At 39.3% G+C, this 14331-nt stretch overlaps 1 protein-coding gene across 1 annotated transcript; it reads right to left on the bottom strand.

Moving 5' to 3' along the window:
• Positions 1 to 156: 156 nt before the first annotated feature.
• On the bottom strand, positions 157 to 14015 carry entpd5b (ectonucleoside triphosphate diphosphohydrolase 5b). The gene is made up of 14 exons (XM_079572774.1): positions 13843 to 14015; positions 12812 to 13050; positions 11876 to 11955; positions 11518 to 11661; positions 9758 to 9833; positions 9096 to 9131; positions 7813 to 7901; positions 7295 to 7377; positions 6060 to 6121; positions 5771 to 5872; positions 5546 to 5689; positions 3336 to 3392; positions 2688 to 2803; positions 157 to 346 (listed from the first exon to the last, which is right to left on the bottom strand). Exons 2-14 carry the CDS (start codon positions 13041 to 13043, stop codon positions 263 to 265), a joined length of 1305 nt encoding a protein of 434 aa, XP_079428900.1. The 5' UTR covers positions 13044 to 13050; positions 13843 to 14015; the 3' UTR covers positions 157 to 262.
• Between the last annotated feature and the right edge of the window lie 316 nt (positions 14016 to 14331).

Here is a 14331-nt window from a genome sequence, read left to right as displayed (position 1 = left end):
CGACCCACTTTCAACCTTTCATGACGAGCCGTGACCCAAATAAAGAGACATTAAAGCAACATTATGGAACATTCCAGGTCATACAGCGCTAATAAACTGGCCATCGACACCAAAGTGCTTCTAACGGTGCTGTTTTTGCCGTGGCGAATCAAAATAAAGCACTTGGAAGAGTTGAGAACCACTATCTAAACTCATCAGAATAATTTAAAACAATTGTCAATTCAAGTTTCATTCATTTCATTCAAGTAGGTCCGGTGTTTCCTCAGTGGATCTTCAGGTCGTGGAAGTGTTTCAGAGTCGCTCCCAAAGCCCAGCTCGTCTCCACGTTCTTCACTTTCTTGGTCAACTGTGGCCATAAAAAAAAAATCCCCCCAAAAAACACCAAATCACTCAAATGCCTTTTGTATTTATTGAAATAAAATGATGGAATAATGAAGAAAATGGTTTTGTTTTTGTCTTGGTAATATCGAGTACGTTCAGTCAGGAAGCAGCAATGTCCTGTCAAGCTTTTCCTATAAATACAATCACTCTCCACTCTACCATCCTGCCATTTCAAGCTGTAATGATTCCAGTATCATTTCTTTGGCAATAGTGACATTGCTTGACTAATTTCTACACCAGATATGATCAAAAATACATTATTACAAAGTATTCAGTTCAGGTTTAGCTCAGTTTTATTCAATTACTTTTCAATGACTTTAAAATCTTACTCTATATTTTCCTGTTTTGTCCATTTTCTTTTTAAATATAGATTTTACCATCATTCCTCCTGTTTGCTGGACAAGATACAAATGTTTAGATTTTTTATGCGTATACAGGGTTTTTACAGGTGGCAGCTTTTTAATATATATATTTCATTTGTAAGATTCAATCAAACAGGGGAATGAGAAGAAATTTTAATAATCACAACTAAATTGGAAAGAACGACAGCTGAATTAGTTTTAGACCATAGGTTTTATGTTTTTGATAAATGTCTGCAGTAAAAAATGTTGAGTGATGTCATTGAGAGGGTTCTGCCTCTAAGGAAAAACATATTTTCTAAGAAATTAAGATCTAATGCCAGTTTGAATTTATTTTAATGCCCCACGGAAACCCGGATAGATCCTTATGCGTTTGTGGCAATAAAGTTACAGGGTTACTGCAGGGCATTAAAAAGCAGTAAAAGTCATTCACTGAATTATGCCAAAATTAAGGCCTTAAAGGGACTATACACAGTTTAAAAATGTTAAAACTAAGTATTTTCCTCCCCCTACATGTTCCAGCCATGTCCTGATGTGTAGAATGACCTGTTCACAACTGCCTCTAAAATCCTGCGCTGTCACTCAAAAAGTTGTTACTTCGGGTCCGAATTGCCGTCATGCACAAGCTCAATGTAGAGACTGCAGTTACATGTAAGACCTGAGGTGGCAGTAGTGAGTATAAAATGACCAACTTGCATCTTGTCTCTTTAAACGTCATTAAAATGGATTCAAATTACTAAATCAAAATATAATTTTTCCATAGAGACAATGACATCGCTCAGCTATTTTTTACTGCAGACATTTGACAAACTTTGGTCAAAAACAAATTCAGCTGCAGCTCGGACTGAAATTTCCCACAATCTTTTGCTCAAAAGTTTCCCGTTGTGTCCCATTTCCATTTAGTTGTGATTATTATAATTTCCTCTCACTCCCCAGTTTGTTTGAATCTTACGGAATGAAATATGCCGAGATGTTTTGCATTTGTGGCGTTAAACATTTACAGGTGCTTGTCATATAATTAGAATATCATGAAATTATATGATATTAAGTTGAATAACACTTCTGTTATTCAACTTAAAAGCTACATATCTCATTTTGCAAGTAATGAGTTGATTTGTTTTTTTGATTATTATGGCTCAGCTTGTAAAAACCCCAAATTATTTTAACCCCTTAATAATGCTTATTAACCCCAATATTTTCAAAATGGACTGTAAGCCATCCTTCCATTTTCTTCCATTTGTCCGTTGCCGGGTCGTGGGGGCAGCCGTTGGAGCTGCCCAAATCACATTGCACCAGCCCCTTATGGCTCCTCCTGCAGGTGGTGGGTCCACAGAAGGACTGACTCACAATTCTAACCGGGCCTGTTGGTCTCTCATAAGGGGCTTCTGAACGCTCTTTGTCTGACCTGTCACCTATAGGACCTGTTTGCCATGGGAGACCCTACCAGGGGCACGAAGGCCCCGACAACAGAGCTCCCAGGATCATTCAGGCCCTAAAATCCCTCCACCACGTTAAGGTGGCAGTTCCAGGAGGGGCCTCTAAGCTATAATAATCAAAATTATAACAAACAAAGGCTTGACATATGCCACTTTGCATGTAATGAGTATCATATATTAGTTTCACAGTTTTCACACTTTTTCATGATATTCTAATTATATGACAAGCGCCTGTAGTGATTAGGCATTGAAACGCATTCAATTTGATTGGCTGAGACCTGTAGAAACCCTGAGATAGTTGGTTTAGATGTTAAAAATGGCACTCAAAGACAGTACATTTAGGTCGCTAAAATCTGTATAAACCCTGATGTCGCAAGACTACATAAGCAATCTGTTTCCCGTATCGTAAAACATATCGATCCACATCACAATCCAAGTAATCTGTTCGGACGCATTTGATTTACTTTATTTACTGGGCTGTGTGTTGTAAGTGTTTATGGGCGCACGTTACCTGAAGTTTCGTGCTGTCCTTGAACCCAAAGCCGTCCTTGAGCAGACAGGTTATGTAGGTCAGGTCCAGACACAGGAAAGGGCTACTCGGAGGGGACTTGGTCATCTTATTGCAAACTGAAAGAGACGGAGGGTCATCATTGTGTGGGTTAGTGAGTAAATCTGTCCTCTATTCTGCAGACGAGTGGATTTCAAAAGGAAGAAAGGACTGAATGATTGGTCATGTTCTGTCCTTTTCAGTTCATTCATGTCGAGTTTGTACGAATAGACGAAATACCCAGACCTTCAGCCATAGTTTTTTTATATACTACATTTTGATGCCACAGACTTATTCATTTAATAGGACTTGCAAATATTCCATCAAGCAGGAACAAAAATGTGGAGAACGTTCGATATTCAAATGCAAATCGGCCACAGCTGGGAACTTTTGAGCAAAAAATTATGCACAATTTCAGCTGAATGTGTTTAAGGCAATCATTTTTGTATTTTCCATAAATTTATGCAGTAAAATAGTCAAGCAGTGTTATTATTGAGAGCTTCGGATTAAATCTCAGTTGGAATCCATTTAAAACCATGGAAATGTTGAAGAAATTGCCGACAATGGATCTGCCAAAAAAGGGGGAAGAAAGTAAACTGCGGCTGAACTCACTTTCTTTGGCTCGTTTCTTGAAGTCTCTGACCTCCAGCCTTCCTCCCTGCTCCCCGTCTGTAACGGCAGAAACCAGGTCACTCGGCATGTTTGAAAAGGTTCTCCCCGTGCCATCATTACGCCGGCTTACGTGAGCATTTGCATAATACAAATAATAGTCCCTGTGTGGCCTTTAGACTGGCAGATGCATTTACCACACACCTATAGCTCATCAAATCCACGGAGAACAGCGCGGTGACTCATCCACGCCGTGTCTGGCATGACAATGGCGTCGCAAAAAGCAAACGCGCTGCTACCATTATGAGGGATGTAGGCGTGGAGCTAAAAGGTTTTTTGGGGGGAGAATGTGTTGCAGATGTTCTTGTGTTGAGAGTTCTTCTTAAAAACTATAATCTAAACACAACTCTTTCTGTCAAACTAATACGGGAGGTTGGAACTAAAGTGGCCCATGTTGGTGCTCTCCTTCAGGTCAATGGCGAGCTCCGAAAACTGTGTCATTTTGTGTCATTATTGCCAGTTAGTGTGCGCTCATTTGGGGCTGTGATTAAAGCCATACAAAGCCATATATGGAGGATCAATTATATTAATGACATGCTTACCCAATTCAACTGGAGAGAGGTAAAACAGCCTACGATGAGTGAGGTTTATGGACAACGATGCTCTTTTATGCTCTCGGGTATTTTGCTTTATGCAGGTTGGTTAGGAAATGTACTATTGATATAAAACAGCTGAAACAAAATATCCAAGAGTTTCACTTCCTGATGAGATCGTAAGCCCCACCACCACCTCGCTGTGTTTTTACTTCATAATGAAAGGATTAAGCCGAGCAAGAGATCAAGAGGTGAGGGAAGCGTTTCCTGGACATCTAGGTCCTCAGGAGGAAGCTTTTTGGGAGCTGCCACAGCGTTAAGTTAAAGGGATATTTCAGGATTTTTGACATAGGACCTCATTTCCTAGTTATCCAGAGTGTTGCTGATTTCTGGAGATATTTTTTTTTTGTAATTCATGCAGTTCTTATATTTGAAGAGTTACGTGGTGCTAGGCTAGCGCATTTCTATGGTATCAGCTAGCCTGCATTAAAAACGGTCTGACCCGCTTCACAGAGCACCTGAGGCAAATCACTTATAACGCCAGACTAACCATATAAATGTCTGTGTCCATAGAATAGTTTTTGGAATATAACTGACCTTGCATCACATGAATGATCGCATTTTGAGGGACTATTTTGTAGCAGATCTCTCCGCCGCTGCGTAGCTTATACAACCACAAAGCTGATGCTGCTCAAATATACAGTATTTTAAAAGCAAAATGGTTAAAATTACTCTATCGACACAGACATTTATATGGTTAGTCTGGTGTTATAAGTGATTTGCCTCAGGTGCACTGTGGAGCGGGTCAGACTGTTTTTAATGCAGGCTAGCTGATACCATAGGAATGCGCTAGCCTTGCATTAGCCTAGCGCCACAAAACTCTTCAAATATAAGAACTGCTTGAATTACAAAAAACAATATCTCCAGAAATCAGCAACACTCTGGATAACTAGGAAATGAGGCCCTATGTCAAAAATCCTGAAATATCCCTTTAAGGTGGACTTTCTTGTCCTTGTAGGGAAATTTGTCCTCTGCATTAGACCCATCCTTTAATGTTGCTGGGGCAAAGGAGCAGTGGGTGACCGCCATAGCTGTTAAATGTACCATATTTTGCCCCCGTTTCTCCCCGTCTTCCTGTATTAGTTTTGTCCCGTAAATTTCCTGTATCATAATTAAACATTCAAATAAAACATTTCTCTGCCCCTTCATACTGAACTCACTGTCACTAACCTCGTGAGAACTACCACCTGCAGAAGACTGAGTGGCAGTTGTCGCAAGGTTGCATAGCTGTCAAGTCTCCCATGACCAGATGTGGAGCCAGGCTGATGGTCACAATAACCTGCTGGAGGATTAACCTATTGGGCATGTTTTTAGATGATGGGGGAAACCCATCAAGACACGGGGAGAGAAACCTGCAAACTCCACATAGAAAAGCAAATCGAACCCAGGACCTTTTTGCTGTGAGGCGAGAGCGCTAACTGCTCAGCACGTGTGGGATTTTGATGAGAGAACAACTTTGTAACATAGTAAATGCAAGCATGTAATATTTTGGCTCCAACTCCGTGATTCCTAATGCCTTTTCCCCATGATTCTGACACTGGTCCTAGTGTTGATACTGACCGATAAGACCCGCGTCCACCGCTCTGTCGTAATAGTAGGAGAATGCATAGAAGAGATTGTTATCCTGCAGCTCATGAGGCTGATGAATGACGCCCTTCACCACCTTCCCCACCTCCTGGTAACACGGCTTATATCCGGAAAGGCCTACAGCAGAGACAGCACGAGTCATGAGGTTCTAACAATAGTTTTTAATTATTTCATTGATCACAGTGAACAGGCCCTTACCCTCTGGATCCCCGCTCACTTGATACGTGAGGCCGCCAAAGCTCCACTCGTCTTTGAATTTCTTTGGCAGACAGGAGCTTTTAAACACCTGCCAATCCAGCCCTGGGAAAACACACAAATGGCTCGTTTAATCCCACGCCGCGCTCGACAGGTGGTTACCGCAGCCAACGCAGACGCAGATTCCCCCAGACGCCCAACAGCGCCCACAAAGTTAATATTTGAAAACAAGAACTGGTGCTTTTTTTGATCTGGAGACATTTATGAAGAGGAGAGAGAAAGAGCTGAGTACCTTCTGCGCCCAAAGCTCCCAGAGTCGCGAGTCTCGCTGCCATCAGGCCGTTTCCAAGGTAACTACAGGAGGCAACAGATGATGTCAAAAAATCACAGCCCATAGACAAACACTGAGTTATGACATCAGCCATATGGTATAGCACATATGGCTGATGTTATACAGGTTGTTGTTCTACAGGTGGCAGCAAGACCAATGTAATGCCTTTTAATAACCCAGCTGAATAGGCATTTAATGATTTTTAATGCTTTTTAACCTTTTAACCCCCACTTTATTGTAGTGCATTTCCCCCTATTCGGCTTTACCCAAATCTAAAAGCTTCTTACAGCCTACAGGCCAGTGTAACACCTCATCTGAAAGCTGAAACACTTTATTTTACACTACCCTTGATACATTGTACTTTGCTAAATTTAGTACAATGTAATGTGCTCTGTAAGAACGTGTAATAAATTGTACCTATGGGTTAGATACACAATGGAATAATATGTATTAGTAGTTTGTAGGTACAAAATGTAATAAGACATAACCCAAAACCTAACCTTAAGCCTTAACCCTAAGGGTCTCGGGTCCTATTACATTATGTACCTACAAAGTACTAATACAAGTTATTCCATTGTATATCTAACCCATAGGCACAGGTTATTACACATCGTTACAGAGCACATTACATTGTACTAAATGAAGTTAGGTACAATGTATCAAGGTACTGTAAAATTAAGTGTTTTTTTTATTCATCACTTTTTTGTAGTCTTTTTTTGGTGACGTTTTTGTAACTCTTTTGGTGTGTTTTTGTAACTATGTTGTCGCTTTATTGATGTTATTTTTGTTGCTTTTTTACGCTTTTTTTGTCACATTTTTGTTGAGTATTCATCTTCATTTACATCTCATTTTCGTCGCACTTTTCAAGAAGCTTTTAGATTTAGGTAATGCCTGGATACCAGGATAATAACTGGAGCGGGGGGTTAAGCTTTTAATGCCCCACAGAAACCCTAATTACTGGGGTTAAAACAAACACTGGCACAAAGTTTAAAATCTCCTCTATTAGCTTAAAAACTGAGGGAGGTTTTTTCTTTTTTTTGCCATAAATTGTCAGTTCAAAGGGCTATAAACCACTAGACTGACAGGGAAAGTTTGTGAGGTCGTCGGGTTCAACATTTAAGCATTTCTTGCTTCTTTAGAAAATAGTGAAATGTCCACAGACTTGTATGTTGTCCCCTGTCTCCACTGTTACCCACCTGAACGTGTACAATTCAAACGTTGAATTCAAGATGTCAAATCTGACCGCGTAGTCCTCACTGGGAACACTTTCAAAGGTTTTCTGCAAACAAAACATCACACAAACCATTACTGATCAGACTCAGCGGTGATCGTTTCTATACAGTCACCATTGAATTACACATGTAGGCGACACGATGAGAAATGATGACGAAGTGAGAGTTCGTCACATTCAAAAGGCAATGCTAAAATCACTTTGCAAATGGCCTTTTGAATTTTATTTTTCCATTTATGTATTTATCAGGACAAAGATGTTAGAACCAGATAATTGTACCAGGCAATTGTAGGCATTTTGTCCTTGAATCATCACTATAAAAAGGTAGACATTAAGTGTACAGGTTGTGGACCGGATGAGGAATAATAATCCAGTGAGAGTTTTGTGTCCTTTCCCTAATTCCTTTCCAAATGGAGCAAATACAGCACCGTGGATTACCTTAAACAAACAAATAAATCCATAAATAAAACAAAAACGTCTTACCCTTAGTTTTGGCAGGAAAGTGATTTGTGTGGAGCCTCCTCCCAGATCTAAGATTCCAACTGTCTTTTGAGTCTGAGTTTGCAAGTGACCTGAAAACAGTTCTTTGATCAAAGGTCTGATTTTGTGCTTTATAGATTTACTTAATAATTGAGGACATCTAGGCTTTATAATGTTTAAAATAATGTATTAAACCCCTCCCGGAACCGCCACCTTAACGTGGTGGAGGGGTTTGAGCACCCGAAGGATCCTGAGAGCTCTGTTGTCGGGGGCTTTGTGCCCCTGGTAGGGTCTCCCATGGCAAACAGGTCCTAGGTGACGGGTTAGACAAAGAGCAATTCAGAAGCCCCTTATGAGAGACCAACAGGCCTGAGAATCGTGAGGCCGTCCTTCTGTGGACCCACCACCTGCAGGAGGAGCTATAGGGGGCTGGTGCAATGTGATTTCCCGGCAACGGACAAGTGGACGAAAATGGATGGATGGATAATGTACTAAAAACATTTAGTCCTAATATTTGAGCATAAAAAAAAAACACTTGGACTTGTTCTCTGCTGGCACAGTGAGAAGTGAAGCATTATTATTGAGACTAAAATTTAGGTTCTGCCGGGTGTTTGCAACGAGTGGTTTGTAGATGAGGCAATCTGAGTGCTGAAATAATCCAAGCGGGTCTGAACGCAGCCGACGGAGACGTCAACCTCCACTTATTTTCTTGCAACATTTATTGAAATTAATCTCAGTAAAACGCATTTAGTAAATTCCGCTATGCTTAAGGTTAGGATCAGGGTTTAGGATTTGGATTAGTTTAAACTAGCCTTGTCAACTCCACTGATCACATGCCCCAAATCTCCCAAATAATCAGACAGAGGAGCGCCACCTCATGACATCACCAGGTGGGGCCATTGAGCCAATGTTATTAAAGGTCTTTTTAAACAAGGTCTTTTGTGTAGTATAATTTATACTTATGTACAGTATATGTGTCTCGAAAATACCCATAAGTTTTAAGATTTTATAAAATGCAGTTATATAAAATGCCAGCAGTGGGGGCACTTCTTCCTCTTGTGCTCCAGTGATGAGGGCAGCAGTGAAAAAAGGAAACTTGGGGGTGAAAAAATGGACGGAAAGCTTGCAAATCAGTGCGGGAAAGACTTTGGTGGAAAACTCTGTATGATGTTTAGGGAAGACGGGTGTTTTGAGGGCCCAAGGATGACTAAATATCTTACTGACACAAATGAGACCATCCAGGTGTGTTTTATATAATAACACATTAAAAGCTGATAAGTACAAACCTGTTAGGAAGTTGACAGTGATCCAGGCCAAGATTCCTACAAACAGACAAAGATTAAATTTGAAACTAAACCTTTACCTAGACACTGCGTCGAGACACTCGGGCTTAAGATGAGAATTTCCAAACAAGCTAAAAGTGCTGATACATCACCTCCGACAGTATGATAACACCTTTGTAAAGCCAGTTAGTAACATGTTTTCCACATAATTAAAGCCTGTTCAGATGACGACAGCTGTGTGGTTTCAACTGTATAATTTTTCTAAGTGTCATCAGATTTTACAAACAAGTGTTAAACAGCAGTAATCAGTTACTTGTTCCTGCCTTAAAGAGGGTGAAGGAAGTTTCAGGCCTCTTTTCATATTAGGAAATAAATGGATTACCAACCATAGTGCATTAAAAATAGATATTAAAAGTTTGGAAGATTATGAAAAGTAAGAAAAATATGAATTCAATTTACATATTCAGACCCTGAACAGCAACTACTGCTGCCAAATCTTTTACATTTATAAAAGGTTGGGGTGTGGTAAATTCAGTCCATCACCCAAGATACAAAAAAGTGATTAAAAATACAGAAAGTAATGAATAACTTGAACATTTTCAGTGTCAGATTTCAGCGTAATCACATTGAGATAGAGCAGTATATAAACCCACTGTGGGCGTTACCTTCATTTGTGCCGTCCATGATGCTGACGCTGTTGTCTGGCACCAAGAACGGAGACTCATCAAACACACTTTGAACCTACGACACAGAAACACTGGAGTAAGTCAACGACTGGAGCATCTGGGACTCGGAGCCAATCATTTCTATCCAGATGTGGAAGTCTCTCAGTTTTAGTGTTTAGTGCCTCGTCTGTTGATTTGGCTGAAATCTGTGTGATTTATTTGTTCTTTTTGGTATCACTTTATTTTACACTACTTTAATACATTGTACCTAACTACATTTTAGTACAATGTAATGGAATAACTTGTATTAGTACTTTGTAGGTACATAATGTAATAGGACACGAGACCCTTAAGGTTAGGGTTAGAGTTATGTCTTAATACATTATGTACCTACGAACTACAAATACATATTATTCCATTTTGTATCTAACCCATAAGTACAAGTTATTACACACTGTTACAGAGCACATTACATTGTACTAAATGTAGTTAGGTACAATGTATCAAGGGTACTGTAAAATAAAGTGTTAACTTCTTTTTTCATTTCTCCACTTCGGTAAGCCGCCATGTTTGAAGAAAATCGGCCCTCCACGACACAAACTTGCCTACCCCTGGATAGGGCTGGGCAGCGTTGTATTTTTTTCAGATACTGATACTTAAACAACATTTGTTTTTTAAACAAATGTTATGTCTTTTTTATGTTTTGTTTTTTACATTTGTATCATTTATTTGTGGTGTAACGTCCTTTAATGCTGTACCTGCTTTCAATACTTTCTTTTTCTTTAAACTTTTTTTTCAATACCAGTACCGTAACTTTTTTTTAATCATTTAACCTCTTAACCCCCACTTACTTTTTCACTTTACCCAAATCTAAAAGCTTCTTGAAAAAAAAAAAGCATCAAAATAGTGACGAAAACGAGGATGAAAAAAAAAACGCAGCGACAAATTGACAAAAAAGTTACAATCACTTTTGTAGGTCTTAGCTTTCAAATGAGATGCCAAACTGGAGAAAATGTGCTTGGTTCAGGCGGGGGATAAGAGGTTAACGGTACCCAGCCCTATCCCTGGACGATAGTGTCTTTGAGTGGTTCTTATTTCCTGTCATGTGAAAAGCGCTATAAGCTTCCTTTCCATAAAATACTAAAAGTGTGTGAGAAGTTGTGTTAAATGCCATTTACCTTTATAATTATTAACTGTGCCTCATCAAATGTAAAGAAAATGTAAAGAGGGAAACACAGATTACATAAAACATATTTCAATATTCTTACTTCTAGCGTCACATTTACACATTACTTTAGGATAATGATCCTGTTCAGTAATGTTTACTTAAAACCATTATAAACGATGCTGGAGTACTGGATTTAGGCTCCATCAAAAAGTATATCATCACGTTCTACACTACAGCTGTAATGGAGGCTAATTTCTAGATGCCGTCCTATAATTGGACTAATTAACTGCCTCCAGAGAAATAATACATTTGTCATTTATCTTTTCAAGTGCCCCAAAGCCACACATTAACATCGTTGCACTTCACACAGAGAGCCTTGAGTCTGATAACAGTGCTTTATCCCTCTATCGGCTCCATCTCTCAGGGGTTTATAATCTGCTGTCTGGAAAAGAGGAGGCTCTTCCCCATAAAGTGTCAGATAAGGTGATTGTGACAGTGATAAAAGAACACACCTAAATAATTGAGAGAAATACTTGACAGAACACAGGACCCGACCGATGTGTCAGCCGATATAAGCACAAGAAATGTTCACCTGGTCCAAAAGAGCGTGAGCTTTCTGTTTGGGCAGCAATCTCAATCCAGCTGTGGCTCTGAGCACCACAGGAGTTCTCTTCCACTCCACACGAGGCACTGTTCGTTTGGCCACTTTCAGCAGCATCCGCACAGAGTGTCCAGCCTGAAACAACAGTGGAAGGAACCAAGTCTCGGTGACCTCGAGTTTTTGTTCAGAATTCATTTTTAATGGATATTTTAATGGAAGAAAATTCAACAAATGACGCCAATTAGAGGAAAAAGCATGTGCCAAAAACATATGAGAATCTGGATGAGAACGTTCGAATTCAGTTCCTTTATTTTTGTCTTTAAATCATAATTTTTCTCATGATACTTACCATTTCCGGAGAATCAGCATAAGCAGACAAACCAGGCTTTATTGACTGAAACATCTCATTGTCCAAAATAGGCAGCTTTTCTGAAAAAGAAACAAATTGAAGGTTACAATGAAGGATCTTTCATGAACTGAAAAAAAAAAAACACAATAAGTAGTAGTAATGGTAATCAGAATGCACAATATTGCTACAGCAAGAAAACGCATTCAAAGAAATGTTACATTGAGATTTCTTCAGTTTCTTTCCCTTTACACGGTAGGGTCGTGAACTCGACTGTATGTACACAGACTGCTGTGCTCCACTTTTTCTCCAGTAAATAGAAATGCATAACCGAGAGCATGTTGTGCATTTGTCTGGGTAACACACTTCACCCCATTGGCCACTCCAGTCAGTAATGTGGGTAATGTAACAAAAAGACAATAATGCTCCACAAAAAAAAAAACACAGTAGAACACTCATTTGTCGAGTATTTAGAATACAGCTACTTTCTTAAAATCAAAGGCATACATCGCTGCAGCCTGCACTCAGTCAAAAAAAAAAAAAAAAAAAACAGGGGAAGGTTTATCTCTGTAGTGCTTAACTTTCAATAATCAATTATCTGTCTCTCCTCCAAAATTAGGAACAGATTTGTACATGCCACGTGATGTTCTTTCGTCCCTGATCAGGGGTAAATAAGTTCATATCAGGCGGTCTATAGAGCGTAGCTCCATGTTTTAATCATTTGCCACATTTATACATAAATATACTTAACATCAATGTGAAAGTAATCTAAGTATTAAGAATACTCTGATTGGACAAAGTATTGGCAAGTATTCAGTTTTCTGTAACTAAATAGAATTCCTAAATATTCTCCCCAACACTGGTGACTCCAGATGCAAAGGCAACAGCTGCATAGTTAAAAACAGCGCAGTCTCATACATATGACTATAAACACTTTACCTTTGTCGCTCTGTATAAAGGTGTAAACGTGAATCCTCGTGCCCGTGCTCCCCGCGTCGAACATCACGCCGTAGCGGATGCGGCTGTGGTTGGCTGGTCGGCTGAGGCTGGGGAGGAGGCTGCTCATGCTCTGGGTTAGATCCATGTAAGAGATCCCGGCCTGGGCTCCGCTGTGCCCGGAGAGAGTGCACAGGAGCAGGGGGAGCAGGAGCAGCGCCGTGACTGCCTCCATCTTCACACTGGAGGATGCAGAGACAAACCAACAGCCTGTCATTACACTTAAAGGTAAGTCTGTTTGACGTGTAATTTAGCAGCATCGACGGCCACTCCTTGTTAGTTCACCTGCTGAGTCAAGTCTGGTACAGATTAAATCTTGTCGGACTCAGAGATGTCACAATGTCAATGTGTACACTATCAGAAACAGCATTTAATAGAGTTCAGGATTGTGCTGTCATATTGCAAAGCATCATGGGATCAGCAGCAATAATTAACTAATGGAGATTTTTTAAGGTAAAATACTGAAGTTATTCAGACTTTCTCTCAATTTTGTATATTGTTTTTACTAGCTTATGTTAGTCTATGGAATATGTTAACAGCCACTGCGGATCTCCATGGCAACAGCAGATTTTCCGAAATGTCTCACTTACTGACACCACACACAAACATAAATAAATAGAAACACATTTTGTTCTTTAGTACTGTTTAGACCCAGATTTTTCAAAAGTAGAGCAAGTTTTAATCTAGTTTATTCGTGGGTTAGTCCAGTTCATCCTAGTGTAGATGGTCCAGGAAGTTGTGAAAACTTTCTGTGTGGTGCATTAAAATCCATTAGATACACTAGATATGAAAATAAATAAAGTATCACCTGGAGGCAGATTAAAGGTTTTGAATCAGTTCAGAGAAATAATTAAGTAATAAACGTAAAAGAAAAACGTTACCCGCAATAAGTGAGAAACGGTGCTGCTGCTGCGGTGTCTCCTGTTCTGCCAGGGCTAATGCTAGCTGCTACAGAAACGTAGCCTTAAACTTACATTTCGCTGAAGGGAAATCACCTAATTGCTTGAACATGACTAAAGGACAACTCGTCCATGCCATTGGTAATTTGATAAGGCAGGAAAGGCCAGGGCCGGGAGAGTTCTCAGTGTTTTAAATGGACTTGAGGCACAGATATGGACGGACCATGTTGTTGATGAGGGCACCGCCGTCAGACTCCCAGCCTTGTCGTAATGACGTCAGCGTAACGTAAATAATGACGGGACACATTATTTATTATTTAATAATAATAATAATAATAATAATAATAATAATAATAATAATAATAATAATAATAATAATAATAATAATAATAAAAATAAAATAAATAATAAAATAAATAATAAATAATAAATAATAAATAATACATAATAAATAATAAATAATACATAATACATGATACATAATAAATAATAATAATAGTTTATTTGTGTTTTTGATTTAACTTACCCAAATTTGCAATGGCCCTTTTTACTCTTTGAAATATG

Source organism: Gobius niger (genome assembly GCF_951799975.1).
Source record: "Gobius niger genome assembly, chromosome: 15".
NCBI lineage: Eukaryota > Metazoa > Chordata > Actinopteri > Gobiiformes > Gobiidae > Gobius > Gobius niger.
This window is presented reverse-complemented; position numbering and strand designations above follow the sequence as displayed.

Coding starts and splice junctions, on each gene's coding strand:
- entpd5b (XM_079572774.1), bottom strand. CDS start 13,043: ATGGAGGCAGTCACGGCGCTGCTCCTGCTCCCCCTGCTCCTGTGCACT. Junction 9,834..11,517: donor CTCACGCTCTTTTGGACCAG/GTGAACATTTCT, acceptor TCTGTGTCGTAG/GTTCAAAGTGTGTTTGATGA. Junction 5,690..5,770: donor AGTGAGCGGGGATCCAGAGG/GTAAGGGCCTGT, acceptor TCTCTGCTGTAG/GCCTTTCCGGATATAAGCCG.